This window comes from Colletotrichum higginsianum, chromosome 2 (genome assembly GCF_001672515.1).
Source record: "Colletotrichum higginsianum IMI 349063 chromosome 2, whole genome shotgun sequence".
NCBI classification, from domain to species: domain Eukaryota; kingdom Fungi; phylum Ascomycota; class Sordariomycetes; order Glomerellales; family Glomerellaceae; genus Colletotrichum; species Colletotrichum higginsianum.
Window position 1 is genome coordinate 2,014,065 of NC_030955.1, and position 26,750 is coordinate 2,040,814.

Here is a 26,750-nt window from a genome sequence, read left to right on the forward strand (position 1 = left end):
ACAGAAAAGGCCTCCATCGTAGTTGCGATATCGGAACAAGCCACATCGTCCGGCCCTCGTCGCCTGGTTGATGAGAATCTTGGGTTGAGATCTTGCATCCCAGCCCCCCCGGCATGTTCTGTCATGCTGGGAATAGTATTACATTTCTGCGCGCGCACCCTCCGGAGCGTTCCTCTCCGCTTTGGAACCTGCGCCCGTGTGCCCACCCTTTTGTTACAACATGTCTCGTCGTTTTTGTTCTCTTTCTCATTGCTGCTGAATTTCTCCATCCGATGATGAAAAGTATTACTGCTGCATCTGAGCCGTCATCTGTGCGTTGTGCTCCTGGAAGCGCTCGCTGAGGCGCTGCTGGGAGAACATCTGCTTCTGGATGCAGCGAGTGATGCAGCCCGTCTCGCGGGAGGAGAGGGACTTTGAGGTGAAGTCGTCAACGCACGAGGTGAAACAGTGGTCGACGAGGTTGCCAAAGAGCTGTTGACGAGAAGTAGGAATGTCAGCGACATCGTTTCGATTATGAACATCGGCGTTGCAAGGTGTGGCAGTCTTGGAGAGATGCCATGGTGACAGGATGAGGCGAGACGTACGTTCATAAACTCCTTAACTTGACGCTTCTGCAGTCTCTGCTGGAGCTGGGCTTCCTCGGTCTTGGTAAGGCTATTTGGAAGAAGATGGGCGTTAGTTTAGGCGCTTTCTCATCATCTTGTTCGAGACCTGTCGCGAAGAAGAAAGGGACATCAGCTTACGCGTCCATTTCGATGGTAAGAGTCGACGGGTCTCGGCTGGCTTGAGGTATGTGTTGAGTGCGGTCGCGGAGTTCGGAAATATGAAGTGGTGGTTGATTGACGATGACGATGAAATTTCTTTGGAGTCGACATTCGGGGGACCAACTTTGCTAGCAGTTGCGTCGATAGAAGCTTTCCCTGGTCGACGTTAGCCAATCAGCACCGAGAACTGTGAGGCTGCTGGAGCTGCGATAGTGATAAGGAATTACCGGGGCTTCATTTGGAGCTTGAGCACGGCTAGATGCACTTAACCATGCTGCCCTCATCAGAAGAACCATCCTCGAATTTGACCATCATGGACAGTGTTGTCCCGAGGATTTGGCTGAAGACACCATGTGTCTCGCTGAGCCATGGAGGGCTTGTTTCGATATTGACTTGAGTGGACTTGCCCAAGTTTTGACTTTCATGTCGCTTCGAGTGTGTTTATCAGTGTTTCAATTGTGTATACCTCTCAAAATTGAAACACATATCGATCACGAAGAAATGCAGTCTTCTCGCTCCAGCAAGGAGTATTACCGGTACAGCCTGACAAGTGACACCAACAATTCAGTTGCTTTATAGTCCGATGACATCTCGCTGGGGCCTTACCCATCTAGACAAAATACTACCACATTACCTCTCTACAACAGCAAAAATCCCAATCCGCAGGGTATCCGTCCAGAAAGAAGAAGAAAGCAGGGGAATACCCAAATCGACCGACTTGGTCAAACCACCAGAGGCTAAGCCGGGCTCGAGGCCAGGAGGACGAGGCCATCGATCCCAGAACCGGCCGTCTACATGACAACGCAGCAAGCCTTCTCAAGCTTCTTGAGGATTTTGACGACCAAATCGGTGGTCTCGTCCTGGCCCTGCTGTTGCCCGCCGTGTTGTTGCTGGCCGCCATGGTGCGGCTGCTGCTGGCCACCGTGATGCGGCTGCTGCTGTCCACCATGATGCTGGCCGCCATGGTGTCCACCTCCGACCTGCGGCGGCGGCGGCATCGTCGCGTCCCCGCCTTGGAGATTGATATAGATCCTCCCGGCGTTCTCCTCCGTCGAATAATTCAGCCCCATCTCTCGGCAGATCTCCTCAATGCGCGGCTTCAACTTCTGTACGTGACCCGTCGAGTGGTTTCCCTTGCCGACGATAGCGTGCAGGTGGTCTTGGCCGCGCGCGCGGTCCGCCCGGATCCGCTCCTCCAAGATGCGCTCCGCCTCTTCGACGAACTGCCCGTGCAGGTCAACGCAGCTGCCCGTCACCCGCCCCGCAGCGTTGTTTTCCCGGAAGATGAACTCGGAGGCCTGCCGGTTGAAGTCCTCCATGCGCTGCGCGTGGCGTTTGCCCTCATTGGAGAGCTCCTTGGCGGCTGCGCCGTCGCCGGATTGGTAGGCTTGCTGGGACTACAGGGAGTGGAGATGTGCGCGTTAGGACAAGGGGTGCATGTGAATCCAGAAACGAGTGGTACGAAGGGTGCGGCAAGGAAAACTAACGCGCTCGAAGCACTGGTTGCGCTTGTTGGCCTCCTCGCGGGCGGCATCGCGCAGGCGATCATACTCGCGTTCGATTTCAGAGTCGTCGTCGTCGTTGGCGTGGTTGAAGGCTGCAATGCGATGTCCAGCGTGTTAGCGCGCACAATTGATTATCTTACGAAGCCATTTTCTCAAGTGCATCCCCCTACCCTCCCGTGGTGGACGCGGGTACAAGCCATGGATGACTTCAGGGGCCACCTAAGGAGAAGCGCGAAACAGGAGAAAACAAGCTTACCGCGACCGCCCAGCCGGCTCATGGGGATAGACATTTTAGGCGGGCGTTTAACTATTATTTTTGCGCGGTCTATTTGACGCAGTTCTGGCTGCGACTGGCTAAGGAATGACGAGTTGATGATGCAGCCAGCAGCAAGACAAGCTCAACACGTCGCGTCTGGATGCGGCGACGAGGTTGGCAAAACGGCGCTAAACAAGCTTGTTTATCGGCCTCGGGCATGTAATTGTGGATCGCAGCTCCGACGATGACGCCAGTGCCGACCGGCTCGGCTGCCGTCTTCCGCCTCCCGCCTCATTGACTGCCGGGCTGCATGCGGCGCGGCGGGGTCCGGTGCAAGTGAGTTCTGCCTCGAAGCCCCAGCCTTTCCCAACTGACCAGAGTCTGGTCGCCGTGGAGCTGAGGGCGGACAATACCGCATCGTGCCGCTGCCCATATGTACGATCACAGGGGAAGTCATGCGGGCGCTGTAGTTCGAACTTCTTCAGGGCGCATTTGGCGGACGAAAAGCGTCACGAAACACAGCGCGTATTTTCGGTGCACTGATGGAAAAAGCTTCAAAGCATTGGGTGTCTTCATGTGTTCAAGCCGTCATGCGGCACTCTAGACCTAGTGCTTGCACAAGGAGGTCTGCTCACAAACACGAGGAGAGGCCCTGTTTCATGGCTCTATGGGCCCATAAGGATCTGGTACCGTCCGAAACAAGGCTCGAACAAGCGAGCATCGATATCCACAATGGTGAAGGGAGGTACTCCGGATGTCATGGATTTCTACAACGGAAGATGACTTGTCTTGTTTGTGTGATCAGCTAGACGGCCGTTGTACAAGAGATAGGCCCAGGGGAGGGACTCTTCTGCGGGTCTTCTAGAATGTCTCCCTGACAGGAATTCTGGCGGCTCTCCCAATCCGATAACGTTCCTCCAACGAGTGAAAGCATCGGATGCTTTAACCACAGCAACCGTCGTCCGAACTTGCCGATCCCATTAGAATGAAATAACGACGGGTTTTCGATGGTGGACAGATGAGTAGCGCTCAGGGGGGAATTCCGAAAGGAACGACAAATATCGTAAGAGAATCCCAGCTCTGGTAGTCCCAGGACGACCGCGTAGAGTAGCATCATCTGCTTGTTTCCGCATGATATGCAGAAGAGACCGCTCCATCTGCAAGGTCCTCAAGCCAGATGCGACGACAGCAGCCTCTATGATTCGTCCGCCCACGGAGCTGGACTGGGTCGGCGGCAACACGACGACGACAGCGAATGGGGCCCGGAGTCGGAAACGAAAAGAATCTCCACAATTCCGGGTCCTTTTCAATTAAAAGAGTCCTCTCGTGATCCCGCGTGGAACGATTTTGCAACCCCACAGTTTTGCCTCTTCAGGCATGCCATGACTATGAGTCCCAGCATCTGCCAATGGTCTGGATGGGATCCTCGCGCTTTGTGGAAAAGGAGCTCGCATGCCATGTGGCCTCCTTGTATCCGACGGGAATGGCTGCTCTGGTAGTCTCCGACCGGCGAGCCTGCGAAGATCTAGTGAATGTGCGAAATTACCCTTATTTCGGATATGAGATGTGCCCGCCAATTCCTTCTGTTAGCCCTTGAGAGCGCCGTTGTGGGCGTCGCGCTTGTTAGATTCTTAGATTTGAGGGCCACTGAATTGCTGGCCGGTTGGGGTCTGACTTCCACAAAATCGTAGACGGCTTATCCCAGCTTACCGCAGGAATTCGGGCCTCTGAGACACTGGGCCGGGTCGTGAGTTGCCATACTCAAGGAATCTAGCGAAGGGTCGTGTACATGGAAGCAAGGAATATCCATCGCACGACATCCCAGAAACCCGCTCCTGACCGCATCTTCGAGGGTAAGAGCAATAGCGGTGCCGCGAGGTAACGGTGTATTCTCGATAGCCCCATTGCAGCCCGCCCCCGAATTGCATCCAAAACTTGGTGTTGATCTACGAGAGGCCGAACAAGTTCAGAAACGACGCACCTGCAGCAGGCCAACACAATTATACTCCTCAGATCACTGTCCGATCAATGTTGTCTTGAGAGCTTTGCCTCCTCCTTCCTTACATGGTCAAGGACTGAAGTGCAGATGGGATTTGCAATGGCCGGGCTGTGTCAAGGTGTGAAGCCACAGGCAGGGGGATTGAATTTGCCCTTGCATGGATAGCTTGGTGTTTCAAAGCAGCTAGAACGGTGGGTTCTGACCGCCCTAAACTCCCATCTGGGGCTTCCATTTTACGGGGCATAGACTGAGAGGCGATTCGCTAGGCAATTGACACATTGTGTCAACGAGTCTGCCGGGTTTGACGTGGAAGACGTGCGTCGAAGTGACAAAAGGTGCGCTCTATCGGATCATGCCCAGCAACGAGAAGCGCAAGTGAGCGGCTCGGCTCTGTCCGAAGATTCGGTACTTTCAGCGAGTGGTTCCTGTTTTTGAGTAGATGCTCCTATGTTTATTTAGTCAAAGACAATGTCTATTTCCGAATCTCCATGCTGCTGGATGGATTGCCCCTAGATGAAGTGATGGTTGATGGCCAACCGTTAAAGGCTAGAAAGTCAGAGTGTCCATTTGTGTGCCCTGACTTGCGGCTGGGGCGGAAGCCTAGCTCGACACTCGGACCTGTGGCGCGATTATTGGCTAGCCATGATGATTGTTCAGCAGCACCTAAGTCCAACTTGTAAGCCACGGCGGTGTTTGGGCGACCAATCAATGTAGTATGTTCGAGTCAGTATGGATAATGTCTCTCCTTGAGCATCAGTATGTCGTTGTTTGCCGAGGTGCTCGGGCAAGTGGCTTTCGTAGTGCAGCAGCGTTCCTCTATCTTACTCACAGGCCTTACGGGGCTGCCGAACCTGCCTCCGTACCATCATCAACAAGAAGCCCGGCGAATGAGACGGAGTTGACCTTGCCTTCGGAGCCGAGGAACCTACATGTCATTGTTCAGGCGACAAAGGCAGCGTATATGGTGTGTGTGACTTGATGGTACCAGTCCAGTCAGCGAATGAAACTGCACAGACATTTTGTCGGTGTTAGTTGCCAGTTTATACCGTCGAATGCAGACATCGTTTAGTAGTATCATGCAGCTTGCAGTTGGATGCAGAATACAGGATACAGAAGGGTCGCTTTGGCGGCGGCGGCGGCGGCGGCTTCGGCGGCTTGCAGCAGAGACCATCGGCTGAGGATGAAAGCAACCGAAAAAGCGGCCCAGCGAAAAGCAAACATTTCGGTGTGACTCGAATGCCTAGAGACATTGGGAAGAATAGAATTGGTTGGTGCGACGGCTGACTGGCAGTGAACGCACATCTGTGGTCATTGGGTCAACGAGCTTCTCGACGACTTCTTTGGGGAAAAGCAGTGCAATGGCCGGTCGTCAAATGGTCTATTCTCACCCGGCTGGCCACTCTAGCCTGTAGGTGAAGCAAATGAGTCAACATCACCGGGTAGAGGTCGCGTTGGAGCCAAAGATGGGGGCAACCATGGCGTCCAATGCCCCTCTCCCGATTGGATTATAGGCGTGCTGGTGCATACCGCTCGTCGTTGTCATCTGCGTCCTGCAGATCCAACCGCCATACAACATACGGGAGCGATCCCAGGTATTGTGAGATCGTGTCTGGTGACGCATCAAGCCTCATCTTGGCTGGGCAAATCGTTTTGTGCAATTCTATGTCTTTACATGGAATCATGAGCAAGTCGGGCGGCAACCCGGAGACAGATCGTAAGTGACGCAGGGAGGATATGCGAGGTCCATCAGCTTCAGCCGTCCCGTCCGGCGAGAGGGGACTTGGGCAAGGGAGGACTTGCATCAACGGCGAAGATGGCGAAACAGATCAGGAATGGCGGTTCCTGATGGAGTCGCCGCCATGGCTTTGGGACTGTGCCTCAAATCTAGTCTGGTCACTGAGATACCTCTGGTACCTCAGATAGATAGCGTGAGAGACTAGAAGGATGTGCCGGTGCTTTCTCGGTTCTCGAAGGTTATTGACAGGATCGGTCTCGCTTCAAGGGAAGCAACAGGGCGGCACACTAGCTGCAGATGGGAGGCACTGCAGCCCCTGTAGATGCTGCCCCTATTACGGCAAACCCGCATACGCTGAGAGTGACATTTCTTTGTCCATCAAAAGTTGTTTGGTTTTTGGTGGTCTGCACGGTCAAGAATGAGATGGGGAAGGCCGCCTTGGAAGTTCGACAAGGCGCCTCCAGGCGGATCAAGAGGCGACGTCCAAGTGCTCAGAGAGGTTGGTCGGTAGAAAGTTTGCCAGGCCAAGCACAGGAACAATGCAGTTTGCCTCGCTTGGGATGGGCCCATGGGCGCTCAGTCCAATAAAGTGACCACAACAGGATCCGTCCAGACCGGCGGATGCGTATGTCGACGGAATGGTTCACCAGCAAACAAGCCGCATCCGTCCGCAGACACGGCTGAAGGGTACGGGGCATCGCGAGCAACGTCAATCTCTTCAACCGAAATAATTTTTAGTAGATAGGCAAGACTGTATTGTTTCAAGAAGTGCAATGGAAGGTCAGATGGAAGGAGGAAAGGTTCGAATTCCAGAGTTCCATTGCCCATCCATGTTGGCGGTGTCCTAGAAAGGGTGGTGGGCCTCTGAGCTTGGCCGTGTTGGCTGCAGGCGCTGATGCAGGTGCAGGCAATGGGTGCAGATGGTGTCAAAAACAAAAGGAAAGGCGGACGCGGAGGTTTTCTTTTCATTGGTGGTGTACGCATCACACTGTAAACCAGACCGAGACCTATCGACTCCTTGCCTGCGGACCTCGAACGGAACACCGCGTACAGAGTAGTATGGGGGGGGGGGGGGGGGGGGATGTGTGTGCCTTGGCTCGACCTGCTATCTTTTATTTACTTATTAACGTTGTCTGTAGTTTCACACGGATACTTCGGTTTCGTTCCGTTCCGTTCTCGCGGACCTCAGAGATCAAGCTTGGCAAGCTATGATCGCTGGAAATGTACGGTTATGTCAGGAAGCAAGACAGATGATATGGATAATCAAGCCCAGTTGTGTGATAGCAGTGGCTCGTGCTTTCCATCTACACTGTATTCGTTCCCAGCGGCCGTATGCAATCCCCTTTCGTGCCCTCGTCTGCGGATGCTCTGAATCCGTACCAGGAAACAAAGCCGCAGACAAAGACACAACTGACACGAACTCCTCTTGTAGCTAGCGGATTTGTACCCGGCTGGGCGAAGCGCTCGCACAGGGCCTAGGCAGGCCATCTCCGTGTACCGTAGCGCGATGAATTTGCATTAGTCAGGACGGCAAACCACTGCCTTTCAAACCAGTCAGGCCAAGCTGATCAGGATCAGGCAGACGAGTGCGAAGATCCTGATTCCCTGGGACGGAAGGGGAAAAGAAAGAAAGAAAGAAAGAAAAAAACACCCAAGGGGGAACTCCAGAGTCCAGGGGCCCCTCGGCCCCTCCAGCTTCGTTGCGGGCATCTTGCGAATGGATGAGACCTCCAGAAACTCGCAGCACGACTCCCCACTGGCCACCGGCCTGGCCAGCGGTGATTTCGAGGTTGCAAAGGCCTGGTTGCGGATCCACGCCCGCTGGAAGACGGTCCTGGTTCTCGTCTCCGGAGCCGGGGTGGCACATGGAGGTTATCCAATGGTCTTACCAGGAAGGTTTCCGTCTTCCCGACTTGCGTGCTTTCGACGGTTAGAACTTGGAGCTTGTTTGATTTCCACACACTCTTCTTCTGCTTCTTCTTTTTCTTTCTTGTCCATCTGAGTTCTCCAACATTCTCGTGTTGCCTGGGCACGGGGGCGGCGCAGGAGTAAAACACCCTACAGTGCCCTGTACTCCGTACCCAGTTCGGCAAAAGGATGAGACAGTCAGGCGAGAGACAACTACAGACACTAGACAAGGCGAAGGTAGGGGAGGCGGCCAAAACCAGGAGCCGGGGCTAAGTGCGTCTGTGGGTACTGAACTCGCCTTATGTAAGGCATGCGAAAGCAGGTACAGGTGGATACGTACCGGGCCGCGCCAGAGGGAGCTTAGTGTAGTGGCAGCATCAAAGAGCCAAAGCCAGGCCCGTACCTTGGCTTCTGGAATCCCCCCTGCTGGCCCCTGCACTAGATGTGCGGCGTGGACATTCGCCCATCCACCCACCCCATTACCCACACCGTACACCATACAAACCCCCCTTTCTTTGCGCCCATTCCAATCCGGCGCAAAGAAGACAGCTTTGAGTTCAGTACAGGGCGAGTTGCGTGTTGAGGTACAGCGGTACTCCAAGAAACTCCATGGGTGAGATGAGAAGGGCAGAAGGGTAGAGCCAGAGACTGAGGGACAGATGCATAGGTAGGTCGGCGCACTGTTAATCAGGAGTCTCCTGTGTTCCGGCGACAGTAGGTGACACCGCCCCCCCCCCCCCCCCCCCCCCCATCAAATCGCTTCAGCGTGAGGATGACCGGCGATAGCCCCCAAAAGCCCCTAGCCTCACTATGAGCTCCTCCAAAAAAAATGGCTGGGGATGGCCGGTCAGGGGAGTCTCCTAGGTCATTGGCACTTTCCTTTCTGCCATCGATCCCATTTCACTGTCCCCCTTCGCCCCCGTCCTCCGTCTTGTCCGTACTGTATACTTGGCCTTTGTATCCCCACCCCGAAGCGCATTGTCCGCCCCGGCGACCACTGGCGCCCACTCTTTTTCTCCTACTATTCTCTGTTCCTCGCAGCACCGTCGCCGCCATCCTTGCTCATAACTCACCGACCCTTGCTCTTTCCATTCTCCTCTCTCCACATTAGAGGCACCTCCCAACCCATTCCTCTCTTTTCTCTCTCTCCCTCCTGCTGCTCCTGGTCTCCCAATCCTGTCGCGACCATCCCATCCTCTCACCGTCCGCCCAACGGCTCGTGTTTTTCTTTTCCTGTTTGCTGCGGTTTACGACTCCGTCGTCAATTGATCGATACCATCGTCAATTTAGCAGACCCAGAGGTGAGTTGAACGTTGTTTTCATATCGCATGCAGGCGCCGAACAAGAGAGACGACACATGCACAAACTCGCACCTAAAATCGCCCCCCTCGAACTCGAGTTGTTTGAGCCGCCGCCGAAATCGAGCCATTGAGGATCTGGGAAAGCGAGACGAACGAGACACGAAAGAGAGACAGCCCAGACAGGAGAAACACAATCCGTTCGCCCGCCTCCTGGAAACCAGCTCCTCCTCCCTCGCCTTCTCGACTATTCATTACTCCTATCCGCCTTCGCCTGGATCGTTTCGCATTCCAGCCCCGTCGCTCCCAAACAAACCCAAATCCGTCTCTCTCGTTCGGCCGCCGGCATCACGCCCACCCCCGGCATGGTTGGCTAACAAGCTCTGATTCCCTTCAGGTCCCAATCGACTCAAACCCCCAGCTCCGTACAGAAACCCCCCATTTCTTTTAATCACCACCCGTTCAATTCAACCTGCCGTCGGTCCAAACGACACCAAACCGCCAAAATGGGTTGCGGAATGAGCACGGAGGATAAAGAGGGCAAGGCCCGCAATGAGGAGATCGAGAACCAGTTGAAGAGGGACAAGATGATGCAGCGCAATGAGATCAAGATGCTTCTTCTGGGTAAGCCAAATCCTGCCGACACCCGAACACCTCTCATGCGGCCGTTGCCCTGAAGCGACGCCGTCGAAGATTCCTTCTTCCATTCTTCCATTCATCCCTAACATCCACCTAGGTGCTGGTGAATCCGGAAAGTCGACGATCCTGAAGCAGATGAAGCTGATCCACGAGGGCGGCTACTCGCGTGATGAGCGGGAATCCTTCAAGGAAATCATCTTCAGCAACACGGTGCAATCGATGCGTGTCATCCTCGAGGCCATGGAGTCGCTGGAGCTGCCCCTTGAGGACCAGCGCATGGAGTACCACGTCCAGACTATCTTCATGCAGCCCGCCCAAATCGAAGGAGACGTTCTGCCGCCCGAAGTCGGAAGCGCGATCGAGGCTTTGTGGAAGGACCGTGGCGTGCAGGAGTGCTTCAAGCGCTCTCGCGAATACCAGCTCAACGACTCTGCGAGATAGTAAGTGGCCCGATCGACCGCCGAACGCGTAGGCCGCGTGCGCTAACAAATCTAGCTACTTCGACAACATTGCACGTATCGCCGCTCCCGATTACATGCCCAACGACCAGGATGTCTTGCGATCGCGTGTCAAAACGACGGGTATCACGGAAACCACGTTCATCATTGGTGACCTGACGTACAGAATGTTCGATGTCGGTGGTCAACGATCTGAGCGAAAGAAGTGGATTCATTGCTTCGAGAACGTCACCACGATCCTCTTCCTCGTCGCCATCTCCGAGTACGACCAGCTGCTCTTCGAGGACGAGACTGTCAACCGCATGCAGGAGGCTCTCACATTGTTCGACTCCATCTGCAACTCGAGATGGTTCATCAAGACATCTATCATCCTCTTTCTCAACAAGATCGACCGGTTTAAGGAGAAGCTTCCGGTCAGCCCTATGAAGAACTACTTCCCCGACTACGAGGGTGGCGATGACTACGCCGCAGCGTGCGACTACATTTTGAACCGATTCGTCAGCCTGAATCAGCATGAAACTAAGCAAATCTACACGCACTTCACCTGCGCGACAGACACAACTCAGATCCGCTTCGTCATGGCGGCAGTGAATGGTGAGTCTTGGCCCCTGTCGCACTGCAATTAGACAAGGAAACCAAAGAATGGAGAAGGCTAACACGACGAACAGACATCATCATTCAGGAGAACCTGCGGTTGTGCGGCCTGATTTAAACCCAAACGTTTGCTTTTTTCAACAATACCCTTTACTTCTAATTGCATGACACAAGCCAGAAAGCGTCGTGGGAGGCTGGCTCATGAGATTACTTTTTCCTCCCGACGAAGAGACGGCGACCCGACGGTTTCTCAAGATTCCCTTGATTACGCGACTGTATTTTCTTCCACTCTCGGCTTGTCCCCGGTATATTTCCTCCCAGATCATGCGGCACACATTTTTGCTCTGCTCTCGTCGGTCCGCGTCCGGGAATGAGAGGGAAAAGACGGGAGGCAGCTCTGTACCAAACACGACGTCGTAACAACAGCAGGCGGGATCGCGGCGGGAGATGGAATCCCGCCGTGGGCGGGCAGTGACAGAGGGATGGCGGGAGAAGGAAGATGAGAGAGAGAGAGCGGGGAGAGAGCGCGCGAGATGGAAACATGCCCGAACGGATGGATAGCAAGAGGAAAAGAAGCAATGAACTTGAATGCATTTGAGAGAGAGCCCGATGGATGGAAGGCGGTTCGATATTCTGTTTAATTACGAGAGTCTCCTTATTTATCGAGCTACTGTGATGGCGAGCGCTTTTCACTCATATCACGGTTCTTTAACGGCCGGTGATGCATCATCTCCTACCCTGAAGTTGCTCAGTAACACAAAGCTGTCCGCAACTGAGCATCTGTAAGAGCGTTGAGATCTGGCGATCCTTGGCGTCCCGAAACGACAGCTAGTCCGATCTAGGTGTACTACCTCGGAGTCCCGCGAGCAGTCTTCGTCTTGAAGATCCCGTCAAATCACCGTGCACTGGGTAAGGTTGCTCCAGATGGACTGGACGAGCCCCGAAGCCACATCGAGGATTGGGCGTTTGGTCGGCAGGCTCCGTCCTCCGCTCTGAGCCGTTCGCGGCGTCCCAAGATGCGAAGGCGCCGCTTCCGGCCCCTCCAGGGCATTCTCCCGCCAAAGCGCGCAAGGGGGGGCGAGACAAGAGAGGTCTGATTCTGGCCTTCCGGTTCTTCGCTTCGTCGCTGGCAGCACCACAGACCATGCCCACCCAAGGAAGAGTTTAGAGTCCAAGGGTCCAGGTCCTGGGACCTCTTTCCCTATCTGTCATCCGCGCGCCGCCACCGCCGCCACCCCTTGCCCGACCGCGGTTTGGTCCGAAGTCGTTTATGCTCGAAGGGTGTTAGTGTAGGAGTAGAAGGGGATGGGGTAAGGGGACGGCGACGGCGACAGTGACAGGCAGGTGCCTGAAAAGGGGCCTGGCAAGTCTAGTTGGATGGAGTTGGAGAATAAGAATTACAACATTGAAGAAGAGAAACACACGTACGCGACCTATGACGGGCCGTGTTCTCACTATGGTATGATTAAACAGACACATATGAAGCCGCCATGATAAAGCATATAATCGTACGTAGGGTTTGGTGTGGTGTGGTGTGGTGTGGTGTGGCGTGGCGCAGGCTTCATCAGGATGGATCCCGAGGCTTTGCAAGAGCCAGAAACTCGGTATGTACGATGTACGAGTGGCGTAATCGTGACCCATCCAGGTGAGGTTAAATGCCTGACGACGAAACGTACATGCCTAGGTATAGCGGGAGAGACCAATGGCAATGCCGGCGAAGATGAAGATTGAAATGGTCGTTGACAAGGATGGCAGGTTTTCTGGAGCGGCAGAATGAATGGGTTGGCATGCTTCTTGGGGGCGAGCACCGTCTGCGTACTGTATGAAACTAGACAGGTACACTTACGGAAGTATGTAGTTGATGGTGATCTAGAACTGCGTATTGTCAATGAGCATTTTTATTGTCAGGCAGGGATCGTTTTCGTCCCGTCTGATGCTGCCCATTACCAGAACAATGATGCCCTTTCCCTCCTCCCCCCTGTCCTCAAACATGTCGCAGCTCAATGGGGATCAGCTTTGCCCATGTCATATGTCTAATACTATGATGTTTGTGTATCGACTGCTTACTTGTTCTTGTTTTTCTCTCTATTGCACTGCCAGTCTCACCTGGTGTGTCGTTGTTGAACTGGCTGGTCGGTTGCGTATCGCCGCAATTCTCGCCCCCTTTCATCTCCCTATACTGAAGATCGAGACTGTTCGGCGGCTTCCGAGACACGGTGAATCGAAGAGCTAGGGTCACATGAGACCGCGGCCCTTGGGGTTTCCCAAGCTTGTTGTCCTGCGGGTAGAAGCTTGGAAGCAGGGACACCGGAAGAAAGACGGCGAATAAAGTTGGGGGGCGTCTGGTCGTTTCATACAGATTGACGACGATGTCATTCCACGCACAGTGTGGTTCTCTTTCTGGCCCCGGATCCCTATGCCTCTTCCACTATCTATCAAGTACCATCATCCCTTGGCCGTCGCTTCTCTTTCGCAATCGCTCCATTCCACCCGTTCTGGACTGGCCGCTTTGGACCCCCTGTGCCAACCCCCGTATGTCGTCCGGGATGGGAGGTGTGAGAGACACGGGAGTTTCTAGATGACCAACCGGCAACCGGTGGAAGGGGGAGGGGGACACGGCCTTGCGTGTGTGTCTGTGTGTAAAAGTAGCTTTTTAAACCCCGCTGCACCCTTCGTCGGGGAGCCTCCGGAAGCGGGCCAAGATGGAATGGCCCCAGGCTTTGTACATCGGAAGCTACCGTTTATGAACTTTGGCGATGTATTGCGTCTTGCTTTTTTAGTCTTGTGGAACGGGCAGGGCTTCTGACTTCTGGGAGAGTGAGAGAGCACGCGCACACGAGCACGCGCGTGCGCGTCACTGTGCTTGTACTCAGACTCCAGGATGGCAATGGTGACGACTGGGTTACGCTACATGTGTACGGACGTACGTCTATCTTGCCTGGAAAAGAGACGACCAGCATACTTTGGATGTGGGAGGAAGCGACACAAGAACCGGCAGAGAAAATATCACGTTATGTGGTGATGACACGTTCTATCATGTACTCACTTGCCTTCATGTTCGAACGAGATGGGTGGCCACTACCATTTGTCAGACGAGTTCGTCGGGACCGGGCGCGGCGGGCAAGGTGGCTGAAAGGCAGGTATGATCGTTGTTTCCAGGAGCAGGATGATACATGTACGATGTACGACAAGAAGGTATGAGAAGAAACGGAGCCAGACTGTTGTTTTTCGATTGCTCCCTGCAACGGGACTGTTGAAACGGGCAGAATTGGGACAATCCGGTGACGCACCACAGCCCCAGCTGAAGGTTACGATGTAATACACAACGAACCCCTCCCGGCCCCCTCGTTTCTGGGTTGCGTGACTCATTACAGTTTGTTTGGAGGACGAACAGCTACGCTCCAAGATACGGTAAGCCAAGCGGTATCTGTTTATATAGGAAACGAAGCAAAAGGAGGCACGGCAGCTAGCCACCGTCCTCGCATCTGCGATCTGCTGGTTCGTGGCAGATGACATGGTGTCGCACAAATGAGGTTTATACTGCTGATGTATTTGAGAGACCCTGCTCTCAATCTGTATGCGTATGTACAGAGTACATACGCCCATCAACCTCACCTACGATATACAGGCAGCTAGCTGGGGACCAGCTCTTGCTTCGTCCACATCTTGTATGTCTGTGGCGAACCAGCCAGCCATTACCGTCAAATGCTCGCTTGTCCTTTGATGTTGCGTTATGTGGTGTCCATCCTGTATTCTGGCCGCATGCCACCTGTCGTCCCTTGCGCAGGGGAAGCCCCATGTCCACTTTATGTCCCATTTCGTCAATTCGTTCTCGCGCCGCTCTCCATACCTGTATGCTCGCATATATGATTGAGCCCTACGACGCAGGTGCCAAGGGAAGTTTATTTTGAGAGCGAGTAAGTCGAGCACCCAGGTCTGCCTGCTCGAAATACAAAGTGGTACGATGACGGTGAAGAAGACACACCAGCATATCTCATGATGCTCGCGGCCCGGTTGAGTGGCGCAATCGCAACGATTCGAGCATTCCACTTTTGGTTGCATCCGAAGAAAAGGTAAAAATGTCCCACGACGCATCAATACCATCCGAAGAGTCGGACCATCTCTTCGTTTACACTTTGACGCCGGGATAACGAAACGGGGAAGACTATGGCACAGGAGAAGAACGGGGCCTTTCTCAAGCCCCGTTGTCCCCCTCACCCATCGCCGCCTCCGGCGCGGAGCCTTCTGCGTCGGGATGCTGACTCGGGTCATGGCCTCCCTGCTGAGCGAGAAACTCGGCATACTCGGCGCTAGCCAGAGCCAGCTGCCGCGCCGCCGTTTCGATCCGGAGCTGGAATCGAACGTGGGGGTTGTCGCTCCGAGCCTCTACCATGGCCCTGTCTAACACATCCTTCACAAACTGGGCAACCGTCGGGTCGGCGCCTGGCTGCCCGAAACTGGAGCCTACGGGGGCCATGCCGGGAGCCATCGGCGCTGTGCCGGCAAAGCTTGTGTTCGCGGATACCTGTGGCACAGGCTGTATTTGGATTGCTGGCATATGCTGGGGAAGGTTGTTTTCTATGTTGGAAAACTTGTTAGTCTTTCAACACATTTTGCGGGCTGGCCGAGTGAAATATCGATCTCGGTCTCGCTTACCGTGAAAAGAACAACGGGAGCCGCTCGCATTGAACCAGCAGTTCGCACAGCTGCCACACATCTGGCCATTGACGACGACACACCCGTTCCAAGGCCCATACCCTTTATGACAGCTCTTGCATGGACTGTGGGCTTCCTGTCCCGACACGTGAGCCAGTAACGCTTCGACGTTGCTTCTTCTCTTCAGGTTGAGAGTCTGGTCCTGGCGACGCTGAACCGCGGGCCGCTGTCCTTCGTTGTTCGCCAGCCGCTTGGCGAGAGCACTATCGATAACCAGCTGCCCATATCCGCTCTCGGAGGCGAGGTCCTCGGCCGTCCGGGACAAGGTCCCGGTGCCGTGGGTACCCATCGGGGCCTCCATGGCGAATTGGGCCGGCAAATTGTGTAGATCGGGGTGGATATCGGAGTCAGTCCCGGGCACGGAGCCAGGAGGACCGTTGGCTAGGATGCCAGCTGTGGCGAGATCGAAGGGGTTCGGGTGATGATGATGCTGCTGCTGATGATGCTGCTGCTGATGATGCTGCTGCTGATGATGGTGGGAGGAGGAGCCAGGAGGTGGAGGAGCGGTTATCTCGTCGTCATCTTCGTGCTCGGCCTCGGCCTCTGCATCGTGGGCGAGCTGCTCCAACTGGTCGGTAGCGACGGAGGAGTGGCGGCTTTGGCGGCCGTGTGCGTCGCGCTTGAGGCCTCCTGGGGAAGGCTTCGTCACCTTGTTTGGGCGGCCTCGAGGAGGTGGTCGGCTTCCGCCTCGGGCACTCATGGGGTAATCGAGGAGGATGCTGCTCCTTTCCCCCCTTATTAAACGATGAGGACTGCTAGGAAGCTCTAGCTAGTCGACAATGATGAGTGGCGTTGGAAGCGGGCAGCTGGTGTCAGCTGGGGGAAGGGCGTGATGAGTTTGGGGGTCTCGAGGAGCTGGTGTTGGTTGAGCGGGAGGAAGCTGGTTCTCTTTGAGGGTCCCACTCGTTTCGCGTAGGTGGTGCAGATGGAGCTCGGGCCAAAGGTTCTTCTCCAAGCACTTGCCCAGCGTTATGTAAGCAATTCCAAAGGGAAGTAGGGAAATTGCGACTGTGCGGTAAGGATGGAATGAATTGCAGTATCTCAAGCCACATTTTCTGGCGTGCGAATTAAGACAGCCCACTTAGAAACGCCTTTTGCTAACGGAAGTGCTAAAAGAGCTTTACTCCAATTCTGTATAGTAGATGGTCCTGCTCAGGCCATCTTATCTACAACGCAAAGAGGACCAACCGTATCCTGATGTGGGTATCGCTCTGGAATGCCTTGAAATCAATCTCGCAAGAAGGAGTTCCGCGCTCTCTGCTTTACATGCTAAGACTTTCACTTTGGGTGTGGTAAACCTAGGAAGGATAGCAACAAATTTGCCCTATACTGTGATGATGAGATCATAGGACCATTCAGGTTGCCCCCTGGTGTCGTGTATGTTCAGATTGGCCAATGTACCTTTCGGTCGGAGATACAACTATGGCTCTAATGGACACCAGCAAGAAATCCATCCATGGAAAATAACAAGCTTCAGCCTGATGTCTCGGCTGTGGAAGGATTCTCCCAGACATCACCGCCACCCTCAGCCTCCGTCATTTCCTTCCACCGCTGAGCAAACTCCCTCAGCCCGCCCTCACCCGCAAAACTCGCGTCTACAACCTCCTTGGGCAGCTTGTGCGCGGAATACTGTGGTGTGCTGAAGTTGAAGGCAGCTGGGTTATCCTTCTCGACCAACCTCAACTCAGGGACCAGCTCATCGGCGTCTTCGTCATCCGTCGTCTCGTCCGCACCACTGCCTTCAATCTGCTCCTCATCGTTTAAAACGGAACCCAGCATAGGCTTAGGGACCTTGAACTCAAGCAACTCGACCCAGCTGAAGAGCAGACTGTCTGTTCGTGGCGCCCAGGGGTTGATGTCGATAAGGCGCACCTTGCCGAGCTCATCGCGCGAGTCGCTGTCGCCGGGAACGTAGACATCGAAAGTAAAAGACCCGTCGGGGAAGGTGAAGCGCAGACGGTCCTCGAAGAAGTCGGTGACCTTGGACACCAGCGCTGGCCGCAGGCCGTCAAGGAAGGGGTAGTAGTTCCAATCGCGCTGGCAGAGACCGATGAGAGTGCGGTGCTTGACGAAACAACGAAACTCAAGCGCCGGATTGGGTGCGAAGAAGGGTCTCAAGACCAAGACGGGCTGGAAAGGCCTATTGGCGGATGAGGAAACGGTGTCCTCGAAGGCGTGCTCTAGGTCATGACTGACGAAGCTGGAGCTCTTGAGGAGGAGGTAGATATCGTTGGGTGATGTGCACTTGAGCGTGTTCTGGTGCGGTGAGATCCAGGCTGCATCTTTCGGGGCGGACCAGTTCAGCTTGGGAGCAACAGAGCCTCCCAATTCCTTGATAATGTTCCGGATCTCCTGATGAATTTCAGGGAAGCGCTCATTCGGCGGCCGAGAGTCGGCCTCAGGTTCGTCGTCGGAGCTGTCTTCCTCGAGATGTTGGTTTCGTCTAGGCGCACCGGCTGTATTTGATGAGGCGGACCATTCCCCTTCATCTTCCTCGTCAAGAATATCGTCGTCGTCGGCGAGAATGATGCCATCGTCGCGGATGTACTGGACAAAATCAGGCGACAGCTTGACAATTCTGGACCTGATTGACACTGTTCGATACTTGGTAAACCAGCTGTCGTACGAGCAGTTTAGAATGTGCTCCTTAGTCACGGGCGGAAAAGTAAGCTCCTCAGTGTCTTGTGCCGTGGCATTATTTATGGCGTCCAGGGTTGGTTGCCCCTCAGTGAGGCCTTCGAGAGACGGCATCGTAGAAGCAAGGTTTTCGGATTGAAAACGGAATATGGTTGTGGATTAGGATTTTACCTGGGCGGTGGAAGTTTGGGAAACTGGTATCTTTGTCAGATGCTGCGCGGTGATCAATTTCTTCCTACTCGGACTTACATCGATGAGTCTTCTTGATTAGTGGTGAGTGAGTCTTCCAATCGCCCAAACGAGAAAGTACCCCACCATGCCACCGGGCGTAACTTTTCTGCCGCCCCTCGTCTCCGCAATATGGTCTCACCGCCCTTGCCAGCCTACCTGGTTGAACATCGTCCGGACCTTTGCCAGGGTCCTATGGCAGTGACGTCTCCTGCATTTCGAGGGTACCGAGATACATCTTAAATTTCCCGCCAACACCGACCGACTACCCAACATATTGTCAGGCACAACGTCGTTACCTCCATTCCACACATATTGTCACACCAAAGCATTTCAAAAAGACATGTCTGACAACGTCGGTCTCTCAACGCCTCGCGGCAGCGGTACTTCGGGCTATGTCCAACGCAACCTCGCGCACATGCGCCCGCGCGACTACGGTGCGCCCTACCCCCCAAAGGATGCGGACTCGTTCCGCCACAAGCAGCGACAGCCCGATAAGGAGATATTGGAGCACGACCGTAAGCGCGAGGTAGAGGTCAAGGTGCTCGACCTGCGTGACACTCTCGAAGATGAAGGGTAAGCTTATCGTACCTCTCCCAGCCACCTACCATGCCGCTGACCCATTGTTCAGTCTCGACGAAGAGGAAGTAGAGAGACGATGCGATGAGATGCGAACGAAGCTGCTGGCCGAGCTCGAGAAACAGAAGAATAGCCGAGGTGGCGGTGCCGGACCCGTACGCAAGCACTTCAAAAGTCACCAAGTGCACGAGATGGCCGACGCCAAGATCAAAGAGAGCGAGAGACTACGGAACGCATTGAGAATAAGTAAAGATTACGAGGAGGGAAGCCATTGGAAGAGACAAGAGGAGAGGCTCCGGGGTTCCCTAGAGAAGGATACCAAGAGGGAGGACGTCGACTAGAGCGAGTGATTCTATCCAACAACTATAAGAGTGAGTCGCAGCGCCTGCGTTTTGGGTACGGGTTAGTATGAAACGGGATGGCGTTCAGGCGTTGAGAATATCAGAGGGAGACAAATCTAAAGTAGCGTCGCTGAGACGAGGCCGTGCCGATACTGCTTTACCCAAGAACGACTCGAAGTACCGGGCTCGATAACGATGGTCTTATGTCGAATTATTGGTACATGCGAGGGTATTTCCCCCGCCCTTCCGTAGTATACAATTTTGATGCCGTCTTTTATGCCGGCTATTTCTTTCCTGCAGGTGGTACCCACGTTGCTGGCTGCCAGCTTTCACTCGGCCCTTGAGCCCTGGCCCACGGGTCCTTCCCGTATTTCGTCCTCGTCTCGTCTGGAAGCTGAGCTGACTCAGTCGACCTCGCAGGCTTCTTTGGTGTTGTGTTGTTCTCCTTTGCGTCCGTGTTTTTCGCCTCCAGTTCCGGCGCATTGGGCTGGGTCTGCGCAGTGTTGAACGACGGTAAAGGCTGACCGGTTTGCTGACCCGGGGCATCCGTAAGTCTAGGCTTGGCCTCCCATCTGGCATCCGCCTGCGCCGCCAGAACTTTCATGCGCTCTTGTCTGAAGGCCTCTCGCGATTGTTCTTCGAGTGTCGGGGGCTGTTCTCGCGTGTACCGCAACCACTGGTGCCACAGCGGCGATACCTTTACGTCGGAGAGGTATATCGATCGCGGATACTTGACGATGCGGCGGAAGCGGCCAGGCCCGTTGCCGCGGACGTCTCGAAACTCCCAAAAGGTGTAACCCTGCAGGTCACGGCCTAGGACCAAGAGCATGTTAGTCTTGACGGTCATTTACAGAGGGGAAAGGCCGGAGTTGGGACCGTACCGACGAGGAAGCGCTTGCGCCATGGCAGTCTGAGCGCCTTCCATTTGTACCAAGCCTCCAGAAAGGGTGATATCCGTGTCGGAGACATTTGTGTCGTTGGTGTACGAGGTATGGGTGTTGGGAAGTGACGGTCGTTCAGGAACCCATGGCTTCAAATACGCCAAAGCAACAAGATTCTAGAAAAGTAATGAGGTCAACCTTGGATAATTTGCACCGCCACGGTAAGTACGACCGGGGAATGGATATCTCATCTTCAGCCACATATTTGTTATGCGGTTGTTTTGAGGATCAAAGTTGCATTGACCCCACCAGCCACCACCACACACGTCACTCCGCAATGGCCGCGGCGGGCCAGCCGGACCCCGGGCGCTGTCACCTTACTAGGTACTTACATGCCTACCTTGCCTTGAAAGCCCAGGTTCCTGCCAGCGCCTGGTTGAAGAGATGCATAAACAATTAAATCTTCCCCACCAAGTCCTCTCTTCACCGGGCCTTCTAATCACTTTGACCTGCCACCCGACTGCCCTGTTCCTCTCCTCAAAAGATCTGAATAGCCCTCCTGTCTCTTGTCCCGAGAGGCGGAACGACCAACAGAGGAATCATTTATAGCATTCGAGACAAGTCTCGCGTACGCGCGTAAATCGGTTGAACTTCCAGCTTTCGCTCACTCAACTCCAACTCCGTCATCGCCGGACCCCGCCGACGTCAGCGCCTAACCGCCGCGTCACTGAAACATATCCCACGAACGCAACCGCGAAGCGCAGCGGCCTATAAACACCGAGTCGCCCCGTTTCACGATTTGTTCTCGTGTCGATAAGTCATACCAAGGTACAAGATGGCGTCAGTAACGTCCTTAGACAAGGATCTGCGAAAGTTGCGCCTCGACAAGTATACGCCCACTGCTGCGAAAGAGGTCAGCAGCTGGATTGAGGGGGTTTTGGGAGAGAGGTTGCCTTCTGGTGACCTCCTTGACGGGCTGAAAGATGGTGTCGCTTTGTGCAAGTAGGTCCACTGCCGTTCCTTTTATACTCATCAATGCTGACATGCGATGCTTTAGATTGATTAACCTTGCGATACCATCACCCGGCGTCAAGTTCAAGAAGTCTGCGATGCCTTTCGTTCAGATGGAGAACATTTCGCACTTTCTGCGCGCCTGCAAACAGCCCCCTCTGAACCTTCAAGACCACGACGTCTTCCTCACCGTCGACCTTTTCGAACAAAAAGATCCTGCCCAGGTGCTGCAATGCCTCGGAGCCTTTAGCCGTGCCGCACACGCAGCAAACCCGGCCAACTTCCCGTCGCCCATCGGCTCCAAAACCCGCGGGGTGATGAGCCCTCAAGGCACTGGGCGTGGAACCCCTTCGCCTACGAGATCGCGCGGGTTGTCCAATGCATCTGGATTCGGTTCCCCTCGGCCTAACCTATCCAGTGCCAAGACTGGGGACCCGGGCTCGGGGAGATGGAGTCCGACCAAGCCCACGTCTCCCGTTAGCAGCTGGAGTAGGAAGGAACATGAAGGCGCCACTTCTCCAGCATGGAACATCGCTCAGTATGGCTACATGGGCGGTGCTAGCCAAGGAAACCTAGGCATTTCGTTCGGAAGCCGGCGGCAGATCACAAGTGCTGGCCCTTCTGTTCCTAGTCTTGCCGAGAAGGAAAAACGGCGAAAAGATAAAGAAGTCGAGGAGGATCGTCAGCGGCAACAGATGGAGGAGCATCGGCGTCAAAAAGAGGAAGAGCTCGAGCGCGAAGCTCATCTGCGAGAAGAGCGAGAGATTCAGCGTCTCGTGGAGGAGAAGCAAAGACAAGCCGATCAAGAGCGACGCCAATGGGAAGAGGAAGAGCGCATGTGGAAGCTGACAGAAGAGAAGCGTCGCAAGGAGGAAGTAGAGGCCGAAACCCGCTTGGTCGAGGAACGAAACCGCGCCAGAAGCAAGAGTGATGCTCGCCTGCGGGGACAATTTCTCAGCCAGTACCAGTCGGAGCAGGGCATCAAGCCCCAGAAGACCGGGGCTGACCGGATTGCTGAGCTGGAGAAGGAGCTCGAAGAAGCTCGGGAGCGAGAAAGACGATATGAGCTTGAGCGCCAAGGGCGTCCGGGCAGGGCCCTTGCCGTCACCAATGATCCCAAGGCCCGGCTTAGGTCTAGGAGTCGGCCGTCAGACGGAACACCCAGCCGCCAAGATTCATGGTCCAGAAACGAGCGCGAGGTGCTCCAGACTGCGTGGTCTCAACACCAAGAGGCGCAAGACGATGATGAGCCCCCTGCACCGCCCCCGAGATCTCCAAAGCCCCTTCCGGATCCGATGGCAGTCGCTCAACCGCCTCAAAATGTTGTGGCTCACACGACGGGTGGTCGACCTCTTCCAGACCCTGCCGCGTACAAGGCGGCGACTCAGGCCCCACCCAGCCGAACAGACCGGTTCCTCGCTAGCAACGCCGCGCCGGCCTTACCCGGCGCTAAGCAGACTTACTCTCGCGAGCTGAGCGCTACGGCAGAGCAAGATGCTGAGGATCGCCGACGCGCTCAAAGCCAGAATAAGACCAAGGCAGGAGGCTGGGCGTCCAAATCGCTCCTCGAGCGCGAAATGGAGATGGAGCGTGAGCGTCAGCGTGAATGGGAAGAAGCTCAGAAGGAGACGGCCAAGGCTGTTCCTGCTGGGAACGGCGTCGACGGTATTGGCGGTGGCATCGGAGGCCGCTGGGATGTCAGCCAGTGGTCTGGTTACACTGGGGGCGACAACCAGAACAAGGGCGCCCAGGGAATTGGAGCTGGTCGTAGACAGATTGTCGGACCGAGACCGCTGCCTAATGTCCCGCGATAACTTCCGTACAATACAGGTGGAAGGACGCATTGTTTCAGCAGAGGGCGCAACGGGAGGCTCAGTCATGGAATCCCCAGTTTGTGTAATCTGAATATACCACAGATGACGGAGTACATTGAGCGGAGCAGATATCGCTTATTGGATGGAAATTGATTTTGAACGAAGTGCTAGTTGTGTTGAATCCTCCCCCCCCCCTGAAATTGTGCTGAACTACAATCTCATGTGCCGAAGGCTGATAACCGTGGAACGGGCCATCAAACTCCAACAGACGGCGTTGCGTTTGCGGCTCATGATGAAAGAGGGAGGGGGTTGCCACGATATGGGGTGAATTGATCAGACATAGCGCGCGCTCTCTGAAGCATGAACCGAGATCTTTTCTTGAAGACTCGTTAACTACAGGGACTCTCCACAGACCTTCTGGCCACTGATGCTCTGTAATGTCAGGTACCGAGGCAAACGTCTAATTATGTATCTCCACACAACGTGTATGTGCATCTCCACCTCCTGACTTTCCAATTATTTACTCAAACGTAATAATCAAGCGGCAACTTCAACCACTTGCACTGCTCAATATCCTTGAAACCCCTCATCATATTACGCTCCACAGGCCAGTCGATTCTTCTCATCTTCATCTCACCTCTTACAGACGGCTGCCATGGGCCCGACTTCTCCTGCGCCTTCAGCGTGCTCTCGAACCCTCTCGCCTCGAGAAACGCCCTCTCCGGGTTGGGATTATATGTCCTGGCAAATGAAGTGATGGTGTCGACGAGGTATTGCTGCCAGGGCAAGTCGTTTTCATCGCGCAATGGGTTTCCCTGACGCACAATGTTGCCGAAGAGCGGCAGCAGGTCGCCCGAGTGGCATCGTAGGTTGTTGGTGGCCGAGTCAGGGTCTCCCGTGGGATGCGCCTCAGACTTGGGTGCCTCACAGATGTCGAGCCTCGGCCATTCTGGCGTCTGGTACGTCCGCTCGAGTTCGTAGTAGTACACCTCGGGCCCGAACACGCCGCTATCTAAACCTGCGTACACAGTGGCCTGGTCGACACAGCGGAACATGGCGTCAGTTGCCAGCCGAGCACCTATACCAAACGCCGCCCGAGTCGCATTCTTCGTGTTTGTCGGAGGAAAAAGGTCCTCCGAAGGCGCCGGAAGACCCTGCGAAGTAAGCCAGCGAGTATCGTTGATGACAGTCCCATTGCGCGGGAAGATCAAGAACGGCAAGCCGTCCTCGGATGTAATGCCCATCATCACATGGACGTTCAACGGATCGCCCTTCAGCTGCAGCTCGTCCGTCGTCAGATAAACACCGTCATTGACGAGGTATCGCGCGCCGGGCCCAAGACTTCCGACAGGTACTTTCCGGAGACATTCGACCTGCGATGTTGCGTTGGCGCAGTTCGTGGTGCCAAGTATGGCATTTCCTACAAGGTCCAGCTGATCTTCGATCGAAAAATATCTGGAGTAGGATGCCCCGTACGATATGCCCCCCAGATTACTCATAGGAATAGCTGCAGCGAACTTCCCAGCAGCTTTCGGCGACGCCATCATGGCTCGGACAGAGGCCGCACCGGCGGACTGGCCGAAGACGGTGATCTTGTCGGGATCACCCCCAAAATCTCGAATGTGTTCTCGGACCCAGTCCAACGCCAGAATCTGATCGGCGAGACCGAAATTGCCGTTCGTCTCCCCGTCGTCCAGCGCCAAAAAGCCCAGAGTTCCGAGGCGGTAGTTGATGGTGACAACCACGACGTCGCCACGAGAAGCCAGATTCCCTCCGTCGAACAATGGGTCACTGCCGAAGCCGCTCGTCAGAGCCCCGCCGTAGATCCAGAGCATGACCGGCCGGAGCCCGTTGTCGATGCGTCTGTTGCGAGGAAGATACGGCGTGTAAACGTTCAGGTAATGGCAATCTTCCTCGCCGAACCCCTGGTAGCAAGGAGAGCCGAACTCGAGCGCCGTAGCATTACCGCCGGAGCCTCGATACATCCTGGGATAGGCGAAGCGCTCTGTTTTCGTTGCGAACCGCATGCCCTGAAAACGGAAGCTATTCCTGTCCCGAAAACCGAGAACATCTTCCCTGTTGGAGTGAACGACCACGTGCCACTTTTCGGTATTGTCCTGGGTCACGCCGTTGGATAGCGGCGCCGTGTGCATACACAGGACAGGATTGATAGCGGAGGCACTGGCGGAGGAGACCTCACTCCTCAGGTTGATCGTCTTCGGACCGTCGTCTTCGTTCGGCGCTACCCATATCGCGGACAAGTCGACATCCGCCTCTTGATAGCCAAGGATCGACAGGATCCTCTTGGTGCTGTTCGACTCGGGAGCCCACAGCTGCTCGCCCAGCTTGTTGCACGCGGCTTTCGCCTCGCTGAAAGGCACTCTGCTGCGGAGGAACAGAGCGCTGGCGTTTACCGTAGGGCTTTTCAAGTCTGAGACGGCAAATATTGTCAGTAACCAGAGGCTTCTTCGGTCCAAGAGGTCTTGCGCGTCATACCCAGCAGATCATTGTCTCGAATGATGGTTATGTCGGTCCTCAGGTCCTGGATTGACGGTGCGCACGAAACAGCTGCAGCTAGTAAGGCGACCAGAGCGAGCGCTCCCGCGGGCATGGCGTCTTGCACCGAGACCGAGATGACAGTTCGCCGGAAGAAACAGCGGAATCCATATATACAAACATGGAGAAGCGTAACGATGCAATATCTCAACCTCGTGGCAGAATCAAAGGAGTGGACAAGCTAATCAATTGGTTTTCTAAGGTTTTGGAGCCGCGAGAGTAACAGGACGAGCTGTGGTCCCAAGTCCCCTCCCGAAGAGAGACAAGGACATCCGCCCAACTTAACGAAACCGGACTGTCCATTGCGCCGAGCGTGAACGGTGCAGCAACCGGCCGAGGGCTTCGCAGCAACCACGGCGGCGAACGAGGGAAATCCAAGTCGGCACGGTCCGACAGGGTGTCCAAGTCATTCGACGCTGGTCACCTTCAAACGGCCCGGGCTCATCCAAGCATGCCAAAGTGAGGTTCATCACGCACATGTGTTCAGGGGTTCGATCTCTTCCATGTCGCGGTTGCGGGTTGCTTGGCTGAGTGTGCCGGGAACACAGTAGGGCGGAGAGAAGACAAGAGTGACCTCTCATTCGCCCTGAACAGGCAAGCATGACGGACGCAGGGACTCTGCGAGTTTTAGGGTGGACGGGCGGGATCGCCCGCAGGCCGGTGCTTTAGTCCAGCTAGCGAGCGGAAAGGTTGCCGAGGTTTCAAAACTTTGACTTCCGCGCGCTCGTGCGCGCCCGTCCGCCCGTCCCCACGACAATCATACACACTTTGTGTTTACTGGAACGCGCTTTTCTTCCTTACGGTTATGGGTTGCCCCGATCTGAAGACATT

General features: G+C 55.0%; 10 protein-coding genes across 10 annotated transcripts; 3 read left to right on the forward strand and 7 right to left on the reverse strand.

The window, feature by feature from the left end:
- Window positions 1-285: 285 nt before the first annotated feature.
- On the reverse strand, window positions 286-751 carry CH63R_02367 (Tim10/DDP family zinc finger; the record flags this gene model as incomplete). Its single annotated transcript, XM_018297342.1, has 3 exons — window positions 286-471; window positions 585-654; window positions 744-751. The coding sequence occupies 3 exons, from the start codon at window positions 749-751 to the stop codon at window positions 286-288; spliced, it is 264 nt and encodes an 87-aa protein (XP_018162158.1).
- Window positions 752-1,555: 804 nt separating this feature from the next.
- Window positions 1,556-2,559, reverse strand: CH63R_02368 (Smr domain-containing protein; the record flags this gene model as incomplete). Its single annotated transcript, XM_018297343.1, has 3 exons — window positions 1,556-2,161; window positions 2,252-2,361; window positions 2,526-2,559. 3 exons carry the CDS (start codon window positions 2,557-2,559, stop codon window positions 1,556-1,558), a joined length of 750 nt encoding a protein of 249 aa, XP_018162159.1.
- A 5,222-nt stretch (window positions 2,560-7,781) lies between these two features.
- Window positions 7,782-8,126, reverse strand: CH63R_02369 (uncharacterized protein; the record flags this gene model as incomplete). Its single annotated transcript, XM_018297344.1, has 1 exon — window positions 7,782-8,126. The coding sequence occupies one exon, from the start codon at window positions 8,124-8,126 to the stop codon at window positions 7,782-7,784; it is 345 nt and encodes a 114-aa protein (XP_018162160.1).
- Window positions 8,127-9,971: 1,845 nt separating this feature from the next.
- CH63R_02370 (Guanine nucleotide-binding protein alpha subunit) lies at window positions 9,972-11,274 on the forward strand (the record flags this gene model as incomplete). The annotated part of the gene is made up of 4 exons (XM_018297345.1): window positions 9,972-10,089; window positions 10,202-10,544; window positions 10,600-11,156; window positions 11,231-11,274. 4 exons carry the CDS (start codon window positions 9,972-9,974, stop codon window positions 11,272-11,274), a joined length of 1,062 nt encoding a protein of 353 aa, XP_018162161.1.
- A 4,077-nt stretch (window positions 11,275-15,351) lies between these two features.
- On the reverse strand, window positions 15,352-16,572 carry CH63R_02371 (uncharacterized protein; the record flags this gene model as incomplete). The annotated part of the gene is made up of 2 exons (XM_018297346.1): window positions 15,352-15,734; window positions 15,813-16,572. The coding sequence occupies 2 exons, from the start codon at window positions 16,570-16,572 to the stop codon at window positions 15,352-15,354; spliced, it is 1,143 nt and encodes a 380-aa protein (XP_018162162.1).
- A 773-nt stretch (window positions 16,573-17,345) lies between these two features.
- On the reverse strand, window positions 17,346-18,623 carry CH63R_02372 (Cell cycle control protein cdc123; the record flags this gene model as incomplete). The annotated part of the gene is made up of 1 exon (XM_018297347.1): window positions 17,346-18,623. The coding sequence occupies one exon, from the start codon at window positions 18,621-18,623 to the stop codon at window positions 17,346-17,348; it is 1,278 nt and encodes a 425-aa protein (XP_018162163.1).
- Window positions 18,624-19,080: 457 nt separating this feature from the next.
- CH63R_02373 (Pre-mRNA-splicing factor CWC21) lies at window positions 19,081-19,657 on the forward strand (the record flags this gene model as incomplete). Its single annotated transcript, XM_018297348.1, has 2 exons — window positions 19,081-19,313; window positions 19,369-19,657. 2 exons carry the CDS (start codon window positions 19,081-19,083, stop codon window positions 19,655-19,657), a joined length of 522 nt encoding a protein of 173 aa, XP_018162164.1.
- Window positions 19,658-19,940: 283 nt separating this feature from the next.
- On the reverse strand, window positions 19,941-20,626 carry CH63R_02374 (uncharacterized protein; the record flags this gene model as incomplete). The annotated part of the gene is made up of 2 exons (XM_018297349.1): window positions 19,941-20,470; window positions 20,539-20,626. 2 exons carry the CDS (start codon window positions 20,624-20,626, stop codon window positions 19,941-19,943), a joined length of 618 nt encoding a protein of 205 aa, XP_018162165.1.
- A 747-nt stretch (window positions 20,627-21,373) lies between these two features.
- Window positions 21,374-23,363, forward strand: CH63R_02375 (Calponin; the record flags this gene model as incomplete). Its single annotated transcript, XM_018297350.1, has 2 exons — window positions 21,374-21,540; window positions 21,596-23,363. The coding sequence occupies 2 exons, from the start codon at window positions 21,374-21,376 to the stop codon at window positions 23,361-23,363; spliced, it is 1,935 nt and encodes a 644-aa protein (XP_018162166.1).
- A 524-nt stretch (window positions 23,364-23,887) lies between these two features.
- Window positions 23,888-25,974, reverse strand: CH63R_02376 (Carboxylic ester hydrolase; the record flags this gene model as incomplete). The annotated part of the gene is made up of 2 exons (XM_018297351.1): window positions 23,888-25,794; window positions 25,860-25,974. The coding sequence occupies 2 exons, from the start codon at window positions 25,972-25,974 to the stop codon at window positions 23,888-23,890; spliced, it is 2,022 nt and encodes a 673-aa protein (XP_018162167.1).
- Window positions 25,975-26,750: the final 776 nt, after the last annotated feature.